The sequence below is a fragment of the Chrysemys picta genome, chromosome 2, assembly GCF_011386835.1.
Source record: "Chrysemys picta bellii isolate R12L10 chromosome 2, ASM1138683v2, whole genome shotgun sequence".
Lineage (NCBI taxonomy): Eukaryota > Metazoa > Chordata > Testudines > Emydidae > Chrysemys > Chrysemys picta.
Window position 1 is genome coordinate 37,014,574 of NC_088792.1, and position 19,660 is coordinate 37,034,233.

Here is a 19,660-nt window from a genome sequence, read left to right on the forward strand (position 1 = left end):
AGAGGAGCGGCAGGTCCAACTATTTGGCGGCAATTTGGCGGACGGTCCCTTACTCCCGCTCGGAGCGAAGGACCTTCCGCCGAATTGCCGCCGCAGATCGCGGCTTTTTTTTTTTTTTTTGGCTGCTTGGGGCGGCCAAAACCCTGGAGCCGGCCCTGCTTGGGGCTCAGCTTGGTGAGTATTTCCCACTCCTCACACCCCATAGATGTGTGCTCTGCGACTCGTCAGTACACTCACTCTGTAGCATACACAGGGCAATAAGGTGGCAGTGGCCAGCAGCAGTTGGGGCACATAGCCGCCACTGCACCAACCCCACAGGCAGGAGGAGGTGATCGGAGACAACCTGAGCAGGTCGGGTTGTTGTCAGACCACACTCAAACCTGACACTTTAGTTGGGTTCTATTGGGTTCCCGTCAGGCTGTAAAACTCTACATAATGGGGGCACTCAAGAGAGATGTGAGGCACTCCTTCTCCCCCAGGGCTGAGTCATTAGTTACCTTTCACAGCCTTTAGCCTTTGAGAGCCTAGCATTGTCCAGCTAGACTCCTTCAATTCCCTAAAGAGTTCTATAAAAGTTAGCAGCACAGACAATAGCCTATCCATTAGTACAACTATACTGGTATATCTTAGCCAATTGCCAATATAATGATCTTTCTGCACTAGGGTGGGGTGTATGCCAGCAGAAGTCATCTGTGCTGACACAGACCTTTGTGCAAATCTGACCCTTAAGAAGACAGGAGAGATCACCATCAGGTGATAACTAACAGGTAGGTTATCAATTAACCATTTGTGATGCTGGAAAAAATCAGCAGAAAGAACATTCTTGTTTCAGGTATCAGAGGGGTAGCCATGTTAGTCTGGATCTGTAAAAAGTGACAAAGAGTCCTGTGGCACCTTATAGACCAACAGAAGTATTGGAGCATAAGCTTTCGTGGGTGAATACCCACGCATGCGTCTGATGAAGTGGGTATTCACCCACGAAAGCTTATGCTCCAATACATCTGTTAGTCTATAAGGTGCCACAGGGCTCTTTGTCGATTCTTGTTTCAGTTTCTTCAACAGGATGGACTTGCTGATCTCAGCAATGCTCCCCAAAGAGTATATTAAAAACAAACTATTCTATTTTTATGCAAATTCATGTTTTATAACAGATAAGACAGCCAGTGATAAATTCTTCCATTTCCTCACACTAGATGAGAAAAACCCCACTCCATAAAGAATAGAAATTGTAATATCAGAGTGCCATTCTGAATAGGTGTGAAATATATTCCCTTATTAACACTAGCAGCATAACATTTGTTCTTGTAACATGATTTATTTGTCTAAAAAAAAAATCCCAGTTAATCATTTTATTTTTTAAAATGATTGAAATGTACGCTAATTAAAATGATCCTGGATCACCATTAGGAGGCAACACTTTTTTGGAAGTAAATTTAGTTCTTTTGGTGCATAGGCCCCTTTAAATTACTTACTGCCCTAATAGCTCTGTTAGGACCACACCCCAGTATACTGGGCTCCAGTATGTTAAATGAGGTTATGCACACAGATCAGGATTCTCTCTCATTTACATACCTTACATTCTTGCTCTGTCTTACCTTGTCTCTTTCTCTTTGGGCACCGCAGCTGATCCATAGCCAAACACCTGTTTGTCAGCTGCAGAAGGAACTACCTCGACCATGCCAGGTGAACCCATAGCATTCCGTGCTTTTGTTTCCACAAACATAGGTGCTCCTGGTTCTTTTTTAAAGGACTGGCGACTAGGAGAAGACCTGTCCGGCTGGACGACATGAGGGGGCACATGAGTGTTATGCTGAGTATGAATATCAATCAGTCTCATGTCAGTGACTCTGTGAGGAGAGGCAGGAGGAGTTTTAGGACCAAGAGTTGGCAAATGGCTGTCAGGGTATTTTCTTGGTTTTTGTCTGTACAACGATTGCTCCATCATTTCAGGTTGCAGAGAGGGGCTACAGTAAGTGTTTGAGGACCTCATTGCACTGCGATGATAAGCTACAATGTGATCAGGAACGTCAAGAGGGTGTCCAGTATGGGGAGCAGCAACACTCATCCTCCCCTCGTGATACAGGTAGGGGTCGGCATACAGGTTTTCATTTCGAAACAGCGCAAGGTTTTTGTTACTCAGGTCCTCATCTGGTTTCACGTCCCTTCTTTCCAAAATGGCACTAGGGCTCGGTGATATGGATCTTGATGCTGGCACACTTGAGAGCCTGTCTCTGGGAATTGTTGCATTGCCTGGCACGCCCATGGGCCTGGCCCCACCATAAGGAATTCTGGATGGAGACGGGGGCATAGAGTGGGGCACAGCTGTCATGGGTGATGAGCTTGGAATTGCATGAGAAGGATGTGTAGCAGATCCTGGCCGGAGAGTATTTGGGCCATCTCGGCCTATGTAAGCAATTTCTCTCTGCATCTGAAATAAAGGAAAACCATATGAGACACATCTTTACTCATTACCTTACACATCACATTAGCTGCTGCTTAGACATCAACTACAGTGAAAAGAATTTAACTTAAATTTCTTTATTATCTATTTAAATAAAATAAACTCTTTTGAGACTGCAGCTCCTAATGAAAACAGGATCTGCAGCAGGCAGGAAAATTGGCCCACATTAATAGAATATTAGAGAATTTTCTAAATTCATTTACTAATGCAAGAAATATATTATGAGTACTCTCACTGATTATTTGCACTACAGTAGAATGGAGAGGCTTGAACCGAGATTTGGGCCTCATTTTGCTAGCTGCTGGACCATGCACATAGTGACAACAGTCCCTGCCTTGAAAAGCTTATATATCTGTCTGAAATAGAAATACAGCTATGAATGATTGAGTTTAAATTTTGTCAGTGGCCATCAACAGTTTGCTGGTGCTTTTACTTATGTATCACAAATGAAATCTGAAGAGGTATGCAGAACGATGCCTGCAGCCCTTACTCAAGCAAAATAAACTCTTGTAACCAATGGGACATTTGCTTCACTGCAGGATTTGGCCTTCTGATAATATCTTGCCAAGATCAGTACTTTTGTGCAGCAATCTGAAAATTATACATTGAGTGTATGTAGCATTGTTGTTGAGTGTAGGTAATTTCTGCTAGAGTTTTGTAGATATATATGAAAATTAATGTGCACAGAACAGTTTTCTGATATAAAGCACGTATCACAGACTTTCTGTATCACATGGCCAAAGATACTAGTGCGACTATTCATAGACTTTGTTTAAAAATAAAAGCCACTTACAACCACTTCCAGCTAAAACTGACATAAAAAGAGCTGCAGTAATTGCCAACAGGAAGAAGGGAACAAACAGGAAAAAGAAGGGGGAACACGTCTTCTGAAGGATGTGTTAGTCTTTCGCTAGCTGGCTAGGGGCATAGCTGAAAACTTTGCAGACAATGGTATGCTCATCTGCTGCAGGGAATAGAGCATCTCACTCTGCTCAGCAGTGACCTCTCCAGATGACTGAGCATTACCACTGACAGGCACAGAAGGGGATCTCATTGCTGCATGCTTAATTAATGCCTCTGATGACGAGTCTTGAATGATAAGTAGGGGAGGATGAGGATCAGCTGGGCTCCATCAAAGATGCAGGGGACCTCATTTCCAAAGGAAAAAATCTTTACTTTGCTTTAGAATGTGTTGTCCACTCAATATGGGTATGTCTACACTGCGTGTGGGGGTCAGCCTCCCAGCCCAGGTCCACAGACTCGTGCTAGTGCTCTAAAAATAGCTGTGTAGACATGGTTTGGGCTAGACCTTGGGCTCTGAAGCCCGGGGCGGAAGGGGAGTAGGGTTGGGAGGGGAGGGGAAGCTTGAGAGCCTGAGCCGCAATATCAAAGCAGCAACTACACAGCTGTCTTTAGTGCACTGGCATGAGCCCCGCTACCACAAGTCTGAGGAACCAGGCTGGGAGGCTCGCTCCAAGATGCTGTGTAAACATGTTGACATCATACCCCATCATTTACACGGGATTTCAGCAAAAAAACAAATTCATCACCAAACCAGAATGATTGCTACCTTAACTTGTTTAGAAACATTTGACCTATGTGCCTTGTTATGCACCATCTGTTTGAAATCCTTGTCCAACTTTTACTCCTTCATATTATGATAATGTGGCTGGATTTGCAGCAATCACAATGCATGCCAGCTAGTGAAGCAAGGGGTTACATTCTCTCCCTATCCCACCCACAAGTTTTTCCATTGTTAACGAAATTGCCATGCCTGTATATACAATACCACTGTTCCTCTCACAGCTTTGAAATTACAAATGACTCCACACTTTGAAATTACAAATGACTCTCCCTAGGACTGGAGTTCGGGGATTTGCAATACCCGGCATCAACAAGAGGAAAGGAGAGGAGATAACCTGGCAGCAGCAGCAAAAATACAGAAATAAATAAAACAGAACAAAGACGAGCAAAAGGATGGGCTGTGAAAACAGCAACAAACTCCAAGCCAGACTGTTTCAGGCACAAGGAGAGACATGGACATTTATCATTTGTTCCGTGAATTAGTATAATAAAAAAACTGTACAACAAAATTTAACATGCACAACCTCAACTGAATAAAAGATAAAATGAGATGACTGACATTTTACATACACAGCTGTCTGTCCTGCTTTGAGTGACAGGGCTGGTCAGGGGGATGCTGTGGTCAAGCAGACACTGCAAGGTAAGAGGCGAGCACCAATCACCTGGACTCCACCCTCCACTTGTGGGTGGCTTCGTTGCTGGCGTGGTGTTCCAGCTTGGCAGAAGGGGCAGGCAGGTCAGGCTGGCTCCCAGCTGGGGGAGGGGCGAAAATTGCAGGGGGTGTTGTTTCAACTAGTGGCTTGGGAGGGTCTGCCACAGGGGTGAGCTGCAGGAGTGCCACTGAGCCTGGGGAAGTGCCCTGCAGGGCAGGCAGGGACCAGGGCTGGCCTTGCCCCCGGGGTTATACCATGCGCCAGTCTGTGCTGGGTTGTGGGGTGAGCTGCTTCTGCCAACTGTCTCCTCTCACCCCAGGCTGCCTGGTGCAGCCCACCCACCAAGGTAGCTGCTCACTTGCCCCCAGATGCTTATGGAGCAGGGGTGGATGGGGCGCGCCCGGGCTGGTGGCAAGCGCTCCTGTGGCCGCACAACGGTGTCCAAAGTTGGGCAGTGCTGAGGAGTGGAGGCGGCGGAGCTCCCAGGGCAGGTTCCCAGCAGCTCGGGGAAACAGACCCTGTGCTGGGTGCGAGCTGTGCTGGGCTTCCATTTGTGCCTTACTGCGCTCCCATCCCTCCAGCGCTTTGCACGCTTGCCAGCCCGGTGTTCTCGCCATGGGTGCCAGAGGCTTGGGTGCTACAGCGATCCAGCGCTGAGTGTACCGGCTGCCCAGGCTGTTTGCAGTGGTCTCTGCTGTAGGTGCACACAGTCCAGTCCACACCATAACTTAAAAGCTTCTCCAGTAAACTCAAGGTGTGTGACTGCACTGTGTATCCGTACTTAACCTCAAAGAAAGGGCACCAAAATACAAATTTGCCCATGGTGCCATTTCCCCTAAGGCCGACCCTGTTGAGAGACAGTCACACACTGTGCTGTGTGTCTTCTGAAGCCAGATGCTATGCACAGGCCTGATCCAAAGCTCACTGAAGTCAATGGAAAGACTCCTGCTGACTACAGTGGGCTTTGGATCAGGCCCCCCAAGTGTAAATCTGACATGTGGCAATGGGTGCTGTGACTGTGAGAACAGGACTGAGACTAAAGTCTATAATCGTGCACAATAACTGTCTTCCAAGGTGCAGAAACATAGATGCTGGGATTCCCAGGCAGGCAGACACACGAGAAATTTGATAATATGAGGCGGAGAGGAGAAAAGTGTCAATAGGAAACTTGAGAAGCCCAGAATTAACAAGTGAAGGTCTAATATCCCCTAGTCAATCCAACACTCATGCTGAATGGTCACTCATTTCTCCTGAGGCAGAGGACTCATTCAGCACAAAATTCCTGTTTTCTGTTTAGGTGCATTAAGACATAAATGAAGAATTCACACAGGACCTGGAGTATTGTTCAAAATAGGACTGGCCAGTACCTGGCATTTACAGTCCTTGCCCCATATCCATTTGTGCCAAGTACAGGTACATTTATTATTCTTTATTCCCTATTTGTACTACAGTAGCACACAGAGTTCTCAATCAAGACTGGGGCCCGACTGGGGCCCCATTGTTTTGGGCATGGCACAAACACATAGAAAGACACTGTCTCCATCCTGAAAAGTGTATAATGTAATTGAAGACATGACTCAAAAAGTGGGTGTAACAATCAGAAGAAGGGAATGGCAGGGGTGGAAAGAGGAGGAGGGAGGGCATGAGTAACAATGACAGGAACACGGGGTTGTGTAGATGGGATACATGTACAGCTTGATGAATTGGAGTCATACAATTTTTGTGTGTTTGGATTATAACTTCTGCTTTCACCTGTCTAGTTTCTTTTTCTCTTGTTGTTCTCCCCCTGTTCCAAGTACCCAGATTTTTTGCCCATGAGCACTTTAGACCTGCATACAACGGTCTCTTTTTTTCCTTCTCATCTCTGTTCTAACTTTTGTGAGTTTCTTCTCTCTCTCTTTTTAATTCTTTTTTGCTCTCTCTTCTTTATCCATCCTCCCTCTACTCCCCTCCCCCCATACACTGCTAGCATACACTGGGCTTCATGTTCTGGTGTGAAAGGCAAATGCCTCAGGAACAAAGTAGAGAGGCTACTGAGCTGGCCCGAGCCAGTATAAGTGATCTCCTGCCACAGCCAGCCTGCAGTAAGGGTGAGGGTAGGAATGTTCCTAATGTAGTCATGATGTCCCATGCTTCACAACTGCCTATATAAGAAAAAGCCCCAAATAGCAGGACTTTTCCTATAAAATTGGGACATCTGGTCACGCTAAGCCACACTATCACATATGCCAGGGGGTGTGGTTTTCCTCATGATGCAGCTTTCCCTATCCCTGGTGCTCCTCTCTCCTCCGCTGCTCTTTGTCCTGCCAGCCCTTAGTCTGGAAAATGCAGCATAAAGCAAGTACCATCACTACTTCTGTACTCAAATGCCAGGGGGGAAAAAGCATTAACTTTCAGTTTCTCTAGTAAAAAAGATCTCCCCATTTTAAATAACAAGAGCTCCTCAGCAGCTGTGTTAAACAGCAGTAAAATCTGTAAAATACACAGAGGTTTAGCAGGAATGCCATGATCAGTGAATATTTTACCTCGGAGCAAAGAAATCAGACGCGTACTGTACAGTAAAGCCCATATATATGGCCGTGCACCTCATTTTGAAATTAGTTTTTCAATCTTTTACCGAATACTGAATTTTGAACTCAGTTACATACAGAATGGTAGCAAATCTGACCCATGCAGCACCACAATCTGCCTGGCTCACACACATTTGCATGTTATGGAATGGAAGCCATAAAAGAGCCTTTACTCTTCCTTGCATAGTGCATGTATGGGCTGTGCAGAATTGCAGTCTCTGTACTCTATGGCGTGCAGGGCCTGGTCCATCCCTAAGTCCCCGAACTGCGTGGCACCTCAGAGGAGAGGATGGAAGCCTCATGGGCAGCAGAGGACAAGCTGCAATTCACTAAAGAGTGCAGTAGTAGGTGTGGCATGTTTCATGATGCATTTTGCTTTCCAGTGCTCCAATTGAGGCTGTCCTGCCATGCTGCCCCTTACGCTAAGCTGTACCTAAATGGTACTATCTAGCCCACATCTTTTGTATTTTTCCCTTGCATGCAAATAAGAAGGAAATGTTAAAACAAAGGACTGACACTCTGAACTCTGTTCCTTGCGCTACTATCAACTCACTGTGTCCTTAGGCAAATCACATCAGCTCTCTGTGACTTGGTTTACTCAACTGTAAACTGTATTTAATGATAAGAAATATTTTTCAAGGGCTTTGAGATTTTTGAGTAAAGATGGTATGGAAAATGCTAAGTATTATTACAAAAAATAATATATTTATATGTAAATATTTTTTAATTAATAGGTTCTGTAATCACTCCACTAGAAAAAAATATCTTACTACTTTGTTAATCAAGTGAAAGATTTAATTTAAAAAAGACAAATGAATTAGTTAATTTATTCCTTCATCAGAATAAAATTAGAACCAAACTGTCCTAATTAACCTGAAATCTTCATTTTAGTAGTTGCATTATAATATAGTTTCTATAGCTGAGTTACTGACCTTCCATTCTGGCTTTGCACTGCTGAAAGAATAAGTCAACTTTACTAAATTTTGCAAATAAGCATCAATATAGTTCTGCACTGGCTGAAATAATCTAATTTGAAATAAGAAATAGTACCTCTGAAAATTACAGAGTTAGTAAATGGTTTGAAAAACACCAGTGGCCTCTAAGCACAACCGAAGATGTCACTAGTGCCTATAAAAAGTATTAATTTACTGGCTCCAGTGACAACCCCACATTAGAGTACCTAATCGACTGGAAGTTGTAGATTGCAAAGTTGTGGTTTCTCCTCCTCTGCCCATGCTACCATTCCATGTTTCCATTCTTCTTTAATCACCAACCCTGCCATCTGCCAATGTTAATCAGTACTTTGGATGCTCCAATTTACTGTAAACGAGGTAGACTTCCAACTCCCCTGCTCTCTGTGCTCACAAACCCTATGTAGGGCAAGAGCTCACTTCTAAATGGGGGTGAAATGGATGGGTTATAGCAGGGGTAGGCACGCGAGCTCATTTTCAGTGGCACTCACACTGCCCGGGTCCTGGCCACCGGTCCGGGGGGCTCTGCATTTTAATTTAATTTTAAATGAAGCTTCTTAAACATTTTTAAAACCTTATTTACTTTATATACAACAATAGTTTAGTTATATATTATAGACTTATACAAAGAGACCTTCTAAAAATGTTAAAATGTATTACTGGCACGCGAAACCTTAAATTAGAGTGAATAAATGAAGACTCGGCCCACCACTTCTGAAAGGTTGCCGACCTCTGGGTTATAGGAACCAATGGGTGCTGCTCAGCTAAAAGTGTTGAGCTGTTCACTACTCTGGAGCATAAGCCATAATCCTCCTATTAGCAGGAGAATTTGTTTTCCTGGACAGTGGCTGCTGATCACCTCACCTTCATACTGTGGTGTACCACTGCTATAGGCAACATTCAGTTCCCATGGCCCAACACAGACCTTCTTCAGCGCTATGGATCCATATGAAAAGGGGTATGGGCACAAGTACTGTCTAGCCATGAGAAGCATAGTGCACTTTTTCAATGTACTGTATGGTTGCTGCGTGCATGCTGGCTGAGGTGGCGGATGCAGCTTAGCTGGTACACCATCTCTCCTGCCATATGGCACAGGATCAAGCACATACTTAACATTTTTCTTGATTATACCCAGTTCTTTCATGTACACCTGCACATAAGCCTAGCCTCTACAGCTATACAAATGTTTATCTCATGGTATTTTACATGTTTGGGTCAGATGTTGCCCTTATGTATCCCTGCTTACACATAAGTTTAATTCACACAGTATCCTAAAAGTCCTATGGGGAAGCAAAGAATACCCATTTAACTTTTTATTGAATATAGAGCAAATCTGTAAAACTGCAAGCTAACCACAAAACAAACTTAAGAGCAAAAATAATGGCTGACGGCTTAAACTCATCTATAGTCAATGTGTACATTAATCATGGCTTCTATAAACATGTGGCAAAGATTTTTAGGACAGATTTTAGACTGTCTGTTCTTTCAGGCAAAATTTTAAAAAATATGCTTAAGTACTCTATCTCTAATCCATGTATTTGTGCCTACTGTTCTGAGACTGCTATTAAAAACAAGACTATTTTTTTAACTAGACAACATTGCAACTCAAAGACAAATAAAACTATCCTTGCCAAAGGTTTTTATTCTGAAATAATTAAAGCCACTTACTTTTACTTAGGGCAATCACCTGCATGTATACAGCAGTAAGAACAACATTTGGTTCCACTTCATAAATTACAGTTCTTTTGTTTACAGCCTTGAATCTGAATCCTCGGTCTAGAATATGACATTTTAGGCATCCAGCCTTCTTGGAAAAAGATTTTACACCTTAAAAAGGCTCCTCATTCCCTCTGCTTGCAACAAGTATGGGCCACCTTGTTTTACTGGATCATCCAAATAGTGCTGCTTCAAGAGACTACAGTACTTTTCCACAGGATAAGTCTGCAATTTCTCCTCCCCTTAGAAATTAGTCACTAAATAACCTTTCTGGCATGTCACCCAGCCACAAACTGTGCATGCTACCACTATGTAATTCATTCACTGAACAATTTCTTTAATGTGTGTGTATAAAATATAAAGAAGAGACTAATGTTAAAGAATGAAGCAATACAGAGTCTTGCAAAGGAGTGAACCATAAATAAAACAGCAGGTAACCTTTACTAAGGGAAGAAGGCTTATTCTAAAAGAAAACAATATGAAATACACATATTAATTATTCAGTAAGAACTCAGTAAACTCAGCATTGCAGAAAACTTAGGAAAAACACAGAACACATTGATTTGAGCAACTTTTAAAGTATTCAGATTGGTAGAGACATTTAGTGGAGTGAAATGTGAAACTCTCCTTAAGATATAGCACCTGAGCAAAACAAGAGGCTGTCTACTAATTAACCAGTCACCTTAACAGCTTTACCAAGCTGAACTTTGGGCCCATCGTAAATCAATTTCATTGCTATCTCGTCAGAACATTGCACAAGCAATTAAGATCACTTTTGAAAAAAGAGACAATTAAAAAAAAGCAACTGTCGATTATTTATTTAGGATGATTACAGGAAACGACCTTGCCTCCGAAGCCCACACCCAAAATATTCAATAAAGTTGGAAATACATTTTTAAAAATACAATACTCACTCAGGTCGGAGAGATGGAACTGAAATGACACAGGGAAAACACACAACATAAGCACTTTACAGCACTGCAGTTATCTGCTGGGAGTTTATTTTTAAAAAATGCTGCCTGTGTCATTATAGAGGGCATTTGTGGGCTAGATCCACAAAGGGATTTAGATGCTTAGCTGCCACTTTCGGTGCCCAAAGCCAAAGTCTCAAATCCCTGCTCAACTGCCACCTAACCCTGTAGGTAGCAAAGTTTCCAGTGGTGAAATCCCCTAGCTGCCTGAATTTCTGCCAGTGGGAATGTGCACAGCTGCCTAAGCCCTGACACCAAGGCCCCTAAGCCTCAATGGAATTCACAAACTAGGTGTCCCCCTGCCTATCTTGCCTGTGGGCCCCAATCTGGTAGGAGCATGCCTACTGCATTGGGCCTTGGACAAAACACATCTGGAAGAGGACGAGAAGATAGTGGTGGTGCTGCCCCCTTTATAACTTTTGCCATGTGGGTAGAGCACCCATGCAGGATGACCCAGGTTCAAATCACTCCTGTGCCTAATGTGGAGCAGGGATTTGAATCTAGGTCTCCTCTTCAAAGAGTGCCCCTAATCACTTGGCTGTGAGGAATCTCTCTCAATCTGTCCTGCTGAAGCTGTTCCACTTTGGTCATTGGAACAAGGACTGGAGCCTGTCTCTCCCACATGCTAGTTCAGTGTCCTAACCACAGGGCTATAGACTCTCTCTCACACTTGCTCTGGCCCAGTGGCTGTTAAGTATTCTACACAAAATGGAACAGCTTCAGCAGGAGAGTGAAAATGCCCCGCCCCAGAACACCCTTTAGCCCAGTAGTTACGGCACTTACCTGAGAGGTGAGAGACCTGGGTTCAAAGCAGGCAGAATGGGAATTTAGAGAGGGTTCACAACTGTGATGCCTGAGCAGGAGACACCTCCCTCCAGCCCAGACTTAGGCACCTCAACTTCCTCTCATTGGCTTTTCTTATTGGCTGGCTTAGGCGTCTCCCCACTCAGCGTGCTGGCTTTTGTGGATCTCATTGTTAGGTGCCTAACTCTCCCCATACATTGCATAGGAGCCTGGGCACCGAACTCAGGGCTGTGGATTACATTAGGTTGCACGGTGCCTAAAGGAGCTGTCCATAAATGACATCACAGAGTTTTTGCTGATTTTCAAGACCCATACACCCCTTGTAATGCTTGGTAAAAGTGAAACAAACACAAAATTAAGGACCCGCACATGCACCCCCTTAATATGTTACTTAATATACAGACAGTCCCAAACACTAGGCCTTGCAACACTGATTACAAGTCCCCTTTTCTGTGGTCCTAGCCCCATGGGTTTTTTCAGCTGGAGGAAAGGCATAAAGTGTTACTGATGAGAAAGGGAAAAAAGTGAGAGCTGTATTAGCATTGGGAAATTTGCTGGGTTAATCTCTACCCTCCCTTCCTTCAAGAGAACCAAACTCATACAATTTGAGTTGTACATGTATGGGATTATATGACTGACATCTGCTCAAAGTGCAGCGGCAGTCAAAAAAGCTAACAGAATGTTAGGAATCATTAGGAAAGGGATAGATAATAAGATAGAAAATATCATAATGCCTTTATAATAATCCACTGTACGCGCACATCTTGAATACAACATGCAGTTCTGGTGCCCCATCTCAAAAAAGATATATTAGAATTGGGAAAGGTACAGAGAAGGGCAACAAAAACTATTAGGGGTATAGAACAACTTCCATAAGATGAAAGATTAAAAAGACTGGGACTTTTCAGCTTGGAAAAGCAACAACTAAGAGGGGTATGATAGAGATCTATAAAATCTTGACTAGTGTGGAGAAAGTGAATAAGGAAGTGTTATTTACTCTTTCACATAACACAAGAACTAGGGGTCACACAATGAAATTAATAGGCAGAGGCTTAAAGCAAACAAAAGAAAGTACTTCTTCACACAACACACAGTCACCCTGTGGATCTAGTTGCCAGGGGATGTTGTGAAGGTCAAAACTATAACAGAGTTCAAAAAAGATTTAGATAAGTTCACGGAGGATAGGTCTACCAATGGGCTATTAGCCAGGATGGGCAGGGATACAACACCATGCTCTGTGTGTCCCTAGCCTCTGTCTGCAAGAAGCTGGGAGTGGACAATGGGATGGATCACTCAAAGATTGCCTGTTCTGTTCATTCTCTCTGAAGCAGATGGCATTGGCCACTGTCGGAAGACAGGATACTGAACTAGATGGACCTTTGGTGTGACTGTTCTTATTAGTCTGTGTATGTGTATTAGTGGGGGTGGGGGGATCATCCATGATGGGATGTGATTGGAATAATACTTTTCTATTCCATGGTGTTTTCCCCAAAGCACTTTGCAAAAATTAATTTAGCTTCACAACACTTCAATGAGAAAGGTATTATTACAATTGTGTCACAGATGGGAAAACTGAGGCACAAGGTGGTTAAGTGACTTGACTAAGGTCAGTGGTAAATCTAGGAACAGAGTCCAGAATTTCAGACTCACAGTCTCATGCTCTAATCAATAGATATCATTTCTGTTTCAATAAGCAGATGGAAGAACTCCTTTCACATTACAGACAACTTTGGCATGTTGTGACACAAGCACCATTTTTTTTTTAAAAAATGTACAAAACATCACCACTGGTCTTGACTAGAATTTCACAGTATTTTCACACAGTATACTCGTATTTTTAAAAAATAATAGCTTGATTAAATATTTGCACTAGAAATATATTAATGGAATGTCATGGCATAAAAAGACCATTAAATCCATTTATTTGTATTTTTAATTTAATCAGTCAGGGTTTGTTGTTTCTTGTGGCTATAGGAAGCAAAACATTCTCTACCATTGAGGCATCTGGTTTATATTTGGCAGCTTTAGCTAGCCCATCAAGCACTCACTTTTCTTAAATGTGGATTTGGATGCTTGATTTAGTTATAACTAAAGTCAGAACTGCTGACCAACTGGACCCCGAAACCACCAAAAGTGGAAACCAGACAAACTGTTTAATACATATTGATAACACAGGCGCTTCCTAAAAAGTGCAGTGTACATTCTACCAATAGCCTTTTAAAAAAAGTTTAACAACCCTGCAGTGAGAAATCCCATTAATATTGTGTCTTACTGTAGTCGATCTGCAATGACTTACAAACTGGTAGGATGTACATAAGAACAGCCACATTGGGTCACACCAATGGTCCACTTAGCACAGTATCCTGTCCTCCGACAGGGACCAATGCCAGGGGCTTCAAAGGGAATAAACAGAACGGGCAGTCATTGAGTGATCCATCCCGTTGTCCACTCCCAGCTTCATTTTCCATAACTGGACTCTAGCATAATAAAGTATACCCCAGAACACCAGCTATACTGTAACTGGGTTCCTGCGCATCAGACACAATATACAATAAGCTTCAAGTATGTCTGATGCACAGGAAGGCTTTTATTACTTAAGGAATGAAGCCTCTTTTAATTTGAAAATATGTCATAGCCCAAATTTATAAATAATGCATGGACATGTCATTACCAAGACTGCAATTCAATCTCTGGGTTCTTATAATACATACAAACCACTCAAGCATCACTCTCCATTTTAATTACTTTATCAGAGCCCCTCAAGGCTTGTCTATCTTGCCGTGCCTTATCCTGCTTTTACTTGGAAGCTATTTACTTGTTTATGATGTTCCGTATGAGGTTTCTTTTTCAGCTTGACACACAGTACAAAAAAGGGAATGATCCTGAGAGGTACCAAGCACCAGGCTTCATCAGGATCAGGCACAAAATTCTGGGCTATTTATTGCTCTAAAACCCATGTTAGTGAAAGGCTGAAGTCACCATTGGGCACTTAACTGCACCACTCTCCCTAATTTCCTCTAAAACTCTAATAACTTCATTAGTCTCTTGGAGCTTTGCAGATATTTTCCCTTCCATTAATTTCTCTCTCTTTTGTATTAGTTGAAAAATGTTACAGACACAAGGGGAAAAAATATCATTTATAAAGGTTGGACAAGATTTTTTTTTAAAGATCTATTTCAATGCATATGTATGACACAAGGATGTTTCCATTTTATCATCTGACCATTCTGACAATTATTCCTTTTCTCTTTTAAAATATTTTTATAGCTGGAAATACTTAAGTAGCTAGTCTCTTGTTTTTCATTTCTATAAATAACTGTTTCCTTGAAAAAAACACAGACAAGCTGACTTACGTACTAGACTGTTTATTACTAATTTAGGGCCTGAACCTGCACTCCAGGACAAACTTTGCCAGAGTATGGAGTCAAAGGGAGTTTTGCTTGAACATGACTAACTAATACAGTCCCACAAAACCCCAAAACTAAGGTAATTTGTCAGAGATGTTTTCACAGAAAAATACCAAGGAAAGTGTTGATTTCTGCTGTTTTTGCCACTGATGTCCTCAAGTGAATATCAAAAGCTCCAGCACATACTAGCTAGCATAGAGTCTAATCCTGATCCAAGAAATTAGAAGTTACAGGTGACAAATTCCTGTTATAACATCTAGATAAGGGGCTCTCAAGTTATGGGCTAAGGTCCACAAGGACTGCCAAGGGGGTCTGTAGCACCCATCTTTCTCGGCTTAGTGGAGCACTGGCAGCCTATAAGTAAGGCCATCCGCTCCTTGCTCTAAGAGGAGAGGAACTGATCTCCAGATCTGTACCCTTCCATTTCTCAGTAGAAGAGGGAAGAGAAGTGCTAATGGCCCATCCTGATACTCCATATCACTTTTTCTCCTTCCAGTGAAAAGCAGGGGACAGTGAAGGGTAAGCACAGGCAGCTGGTACTCATGTTTATATGCGGCTGGCAGAGTGGAACAAGTCAGCACCATCTTTATGCTACTGTGTCCTGTGAATTATTTCCCATACATTGTAACAAACTTTAAAAATAGTCTCACATTTTCTAAAGCAGCCCTCCAGCTAAACATCTATATTTATAGCCACTTAGATTTCTGTGGCAGCTCCAAAAATATCAAAAAATGGACCCGTCAGAATTCTTATTTGAGTTCTGATGGCAGGTCCAGATGGATGGGGAGGTAAGAGAATAGATTTAGCAGTATAAGGAGGCTTAGAGTTGTGACATTCACAGATGATTTAGCTTCTGCGCTCTTAGCGTACCTTCTGATTTGTATTACCTCTTAACAAGGTCTTCACAGATTCCTAAGGCACTTGCTAAAGCAGAGTATGTCTGTGGTAAACACATGTGCTTTAAATTCCATCACCTTATATTCATTCCAAACATCCCATTTCTTTTTAAAAATCACTTAAATATCAACTAGTGTGAACCACCATAAAGAGCTCTATAGTACTTGTGCTTCAGTAGGAAGTAGAAGGACTTCCTGTAGAAGAGATGGCTCTTACAACGTTAGGCAAGCTGTGTCTGAACCCACTAAACCCAGGCACTTGAATACCAAGCCAGCATCATTTTTTTTGCAGAATATATTTTTTAAATGTTTTAATATTGTAGTTTAAATTGTGTGCTCGGTCATTTGGTGGTGGCAGCATTTCGGCAGAATCAAGAATTTCACATGATTAAACATTTATCAGAAATGAAATACAGGCAAGTAGGGGTGGGTGAATCTTGTGGGGGATGAAGATTCTGCAAGCCTCTCCAATTATTTCTGGGGTCACAAAATTAGGGTCAATATAACAAGCCCTTTTCTGAAGCTGCATGAGCCAGGGACTATGGGATCGGCTATTATTTCAAGCTGCAATCCTCCCACTCTCCTGTAATTTAAACCTCATGTTTTCTCCCAGAGGTGATTCAATACAAATAAACATGTTTTTCTAGCTAAAAGGAAGTCATTGGTACACACACACACTATATATATTATATATAAGCCCCCCCAAAAGCTAAGCTGGCACCAGTGGCTGTGCTAAACTATACACATCTACAATTGTGCTGATTTCATTGGCATTTTTCTCTTCTTCCCTACCTGTTACATCTCTATATACAGGGTTCTCACTCAATCTACTCTCTGCTCCATTTTTACCTTGTTTTCCATTTTCTTTTCCCTCTGCCCCAAGACTCAAACTGAGATGATATAACCAGAATGGGATACTCACAGCTTCTTCTGCCTTCCTTATTAGCTATCCCACCTCATTTTTGGAATCCCAAGCTTCCTCCCTCTTTCCTAGACAAGGCCTTGACCCCATCATATACTAGCCAGCCTTGGGAGAGACAGCAAGGCAATAAGGGAAGAGGAAGGTCAGCAGCAGCACGCCGGGGGTAGGGAGGGGGTCCTGTGGCTGGCATATCCTGGAACTCAAAGGTTGCAGGAGAGGCGGCATGAGGAAGGAGAACATAACACTTAAAGGGGTGACAATGGGACTAAATGACCTAACCTAGCTATAGGAGAGAGACTAACAGGTTTAAGGCCTATGAACTCTTACCTTAGAACTATAGGGAAATGTTTTAAACCATTTACCTGGGGTTGCAGTAGAAATCACCCAATGCCTGCTGGATCCTTGAAGAACCCTTTTGGAGAGTTGAACTTTTGTTGATGTGACCTAGGACTGCTAAAACAGGCACGTTTTGAAATTGCTCAATATTTTCTTGTTTTCAAGTTAAGTTTGTTTGGGTTATAGGAGCTACTGGAAAGCCAGCCTGGTAGTTCTGTGAAGAGCCCGGTAGTTTTCCATGGACTGAGAAGTGTAAAACCTAGAGCTTGGGTCTGCTCTGCTTTCTGTCTGTTTGCTCTGCGTCTGTCTTTTTCATGTGTTTCCTTATTCTTCCAAGTCATGGGAGTAAACTGGTATCACGCCATGGTGCTTTTGGGATTTTCTCAGCACACCACAGCCAATCCTGGATTTGATTGCTGCCTTCTCATTTGATGACAGCCCATTGGTTCCAGACACTGAAGCCTTGTCTTCTCTGGCAGCAGTGTGTAGGGAACATGTAGCCACACACCACAGTGAAAAGCAGGCTGTACCCAGACTGTGCTGTGTAGCTACAAACGGCAGCGAAAAGCTCGGGTAGGGGGGTAGCCTTTCCTCTGCTGCCTCCCCTCGCCAAAGCCCTTCCCTGCTGCCAGAGCTTCACACTGCAGTGGGGAAAGGGTTTGGCAGCAGAGAGGCAGCAGAACATTATGCTGATAAAAACAGCAGTGTAGATGGGGGAGGTATTGCTTGGGCATGTAGAGAGCTATGAAAAGTACATTCCCTAAGGTTCTGGTGTGTCTTTACTCCCCACAACAGTGCCTCACCATTTACAATGCTATTTATACCCATGCTAGGGGCATGCAGTGCATGTACTGTTCATACCACTGTTAAGTGTAGACACAACCTGAGAGAGGGAGTAAATGTGCACTAGCTCAGTGCTTCTCAAAGCCGGTCCGCCGCTTGTTCAGGGAAAGCCCCTGGCGGTCCAGGCCGGTTTGTTTACCTGCTGCATCCGCAGGTTCAGCCGATCGCGGCTCCTACTGGCCACGGTTCACCGTCCCAGGCCAATAGGGGCTGCAGGAAGCGGCGCGGGCCAAGGGATGTGCTAGCCGCTCTTCCCGCAGCCCTCATGGGCCTGGAGCGGCAAACTGCGGCCAGTGGGAGCCGCGATCGGCCGAACCTGCAGACGCGGCAGGTAAACACACCGGCCTGGACCACCAGGCGCTTTCCCTGAACAAGCGGTGGACCGGCTTTGAGAAGCACTGCACTAGCTGGACTTTACCTTGATCCACCTTCCAACCTGGCCTAAGGTCTCTGCTTGCCCAAGTAAAGAACTATACCTCTCTTCTGTAGCTGACAACCACCATCACCCTGACACCAGCAGACCAGAAAAGAAACACCTATTTTCCTATTTCCCTTCTCCTGTCTTCTCTGTTTGTCTGCTTGTGTTGGACTTGCCAAAACTCCCAAGACTGTAAATAAACTGAGAAAGTTTTGATTGTTACAATACCGGTATCATTTCCATCATTAAGGAAAAACAACTGTTTCAGTAACATGCAATTTTTACTGCAGGGTTAGTAATTAAAGCAGGAGGGAAATGTCACATGTGGTTATCGGAAAGCTAAAGAAACCTAAAATACAGCAGCAGCTATGGGGTGCAAAGTAACATTTAAATAATCCATAAACCATGATAGCAGGGAAGAAAGAATGAAAAGAAAGGCAGTGTGGGGGTGGGAAGTAGAGAAGTGAGGCTGGGAGACTAGGGAAGGAAAAGAGAAAGAAACATTGTAGGTAATCTGTGAGAGAGACTGGAGGTGAGAGACAGAAAGAGAAAGAGAGAATCTGGGGGTAAAGAGAGCCTAATGGGTGAGTCAGGAAAGGGTTAACAGATTGTGAGGACAGAGGTACAAAAATAAGATTAGGTCTTGGAGAGTGAAAGGGTAAGAGTCAGAGGAAGAGAAGAGAACGAAGTATGAGAGAGAGATTCTGGGGGGAAAAAACAAAGTCCGAAGGTTACAATGACAAAATGAAATGCGAGACTGGAGAAACTGGAGGGTGAGAAGCAAGAATGCACAGAAATGTTCTTGAAAGCTAGGAGATTTTGGTTTATTGACTGCAATCACAATGAATTATATTGTACCTACCCAGCAGAAAATAATGGGCAAGTGGAAGGAGAGGAAGAGAGAAAGAATGTGTCCAATTTAAGCCAGTGTGTTTAACCCAGCCTATGGGGGTAAGAGAAATGCATTTTAGTCAAATTACAGCTGGGAGTGGGGCAGATGGGCAAATGCCTCAGGCTCTTCCTGGCCTGAGAGAGTGAGGGTGTGGGGATCAGGGACACATCCAACACTCCCTGCTGCAGCTTGAGCAATGCTCTAGCCCTCCTCTGT

The 19,660-nt window shown here is 43.3% G+C and overlaps 1 protein-coding gene across 46 annotated transcripts in view; it reads right to left on the reverse strand.

The window, feature by feature from the left end:
• The window catches only part of KIAA1217 (KIAA1217 ortholog), a 517,243-nt gene that overhangs the window by 62,852 nt on the left and 434,731 nt on the right, over positions 1 to 19,660 (reverse strand). For 42 of the 46 annotated variants that reach the window (XR_256476.4, XR_256475.4, XR_010599124.1 and 39 more), the window contains one exon: positions 1,596 to 2,428. Coding sequence is in view for 42 of the 46 variants with exons in the window: in XM_065586890.1 (XP_065442962.1) it covers positions 1,596 to 2,428 (833 nt within the window). In the remaining 4 variants the exon portion in view is untranslated. Of the gene's footprint in view, positions 1 to 1,595; positions 2,429 to 9,907; positions 10,162 to 19,660 lie in introns of those variants that run through there. The other 4 variants (XM_065586896.1, XM_008162846.4, XM_065586905.1 and 1 more) reach the window with 2 other exon arrangements.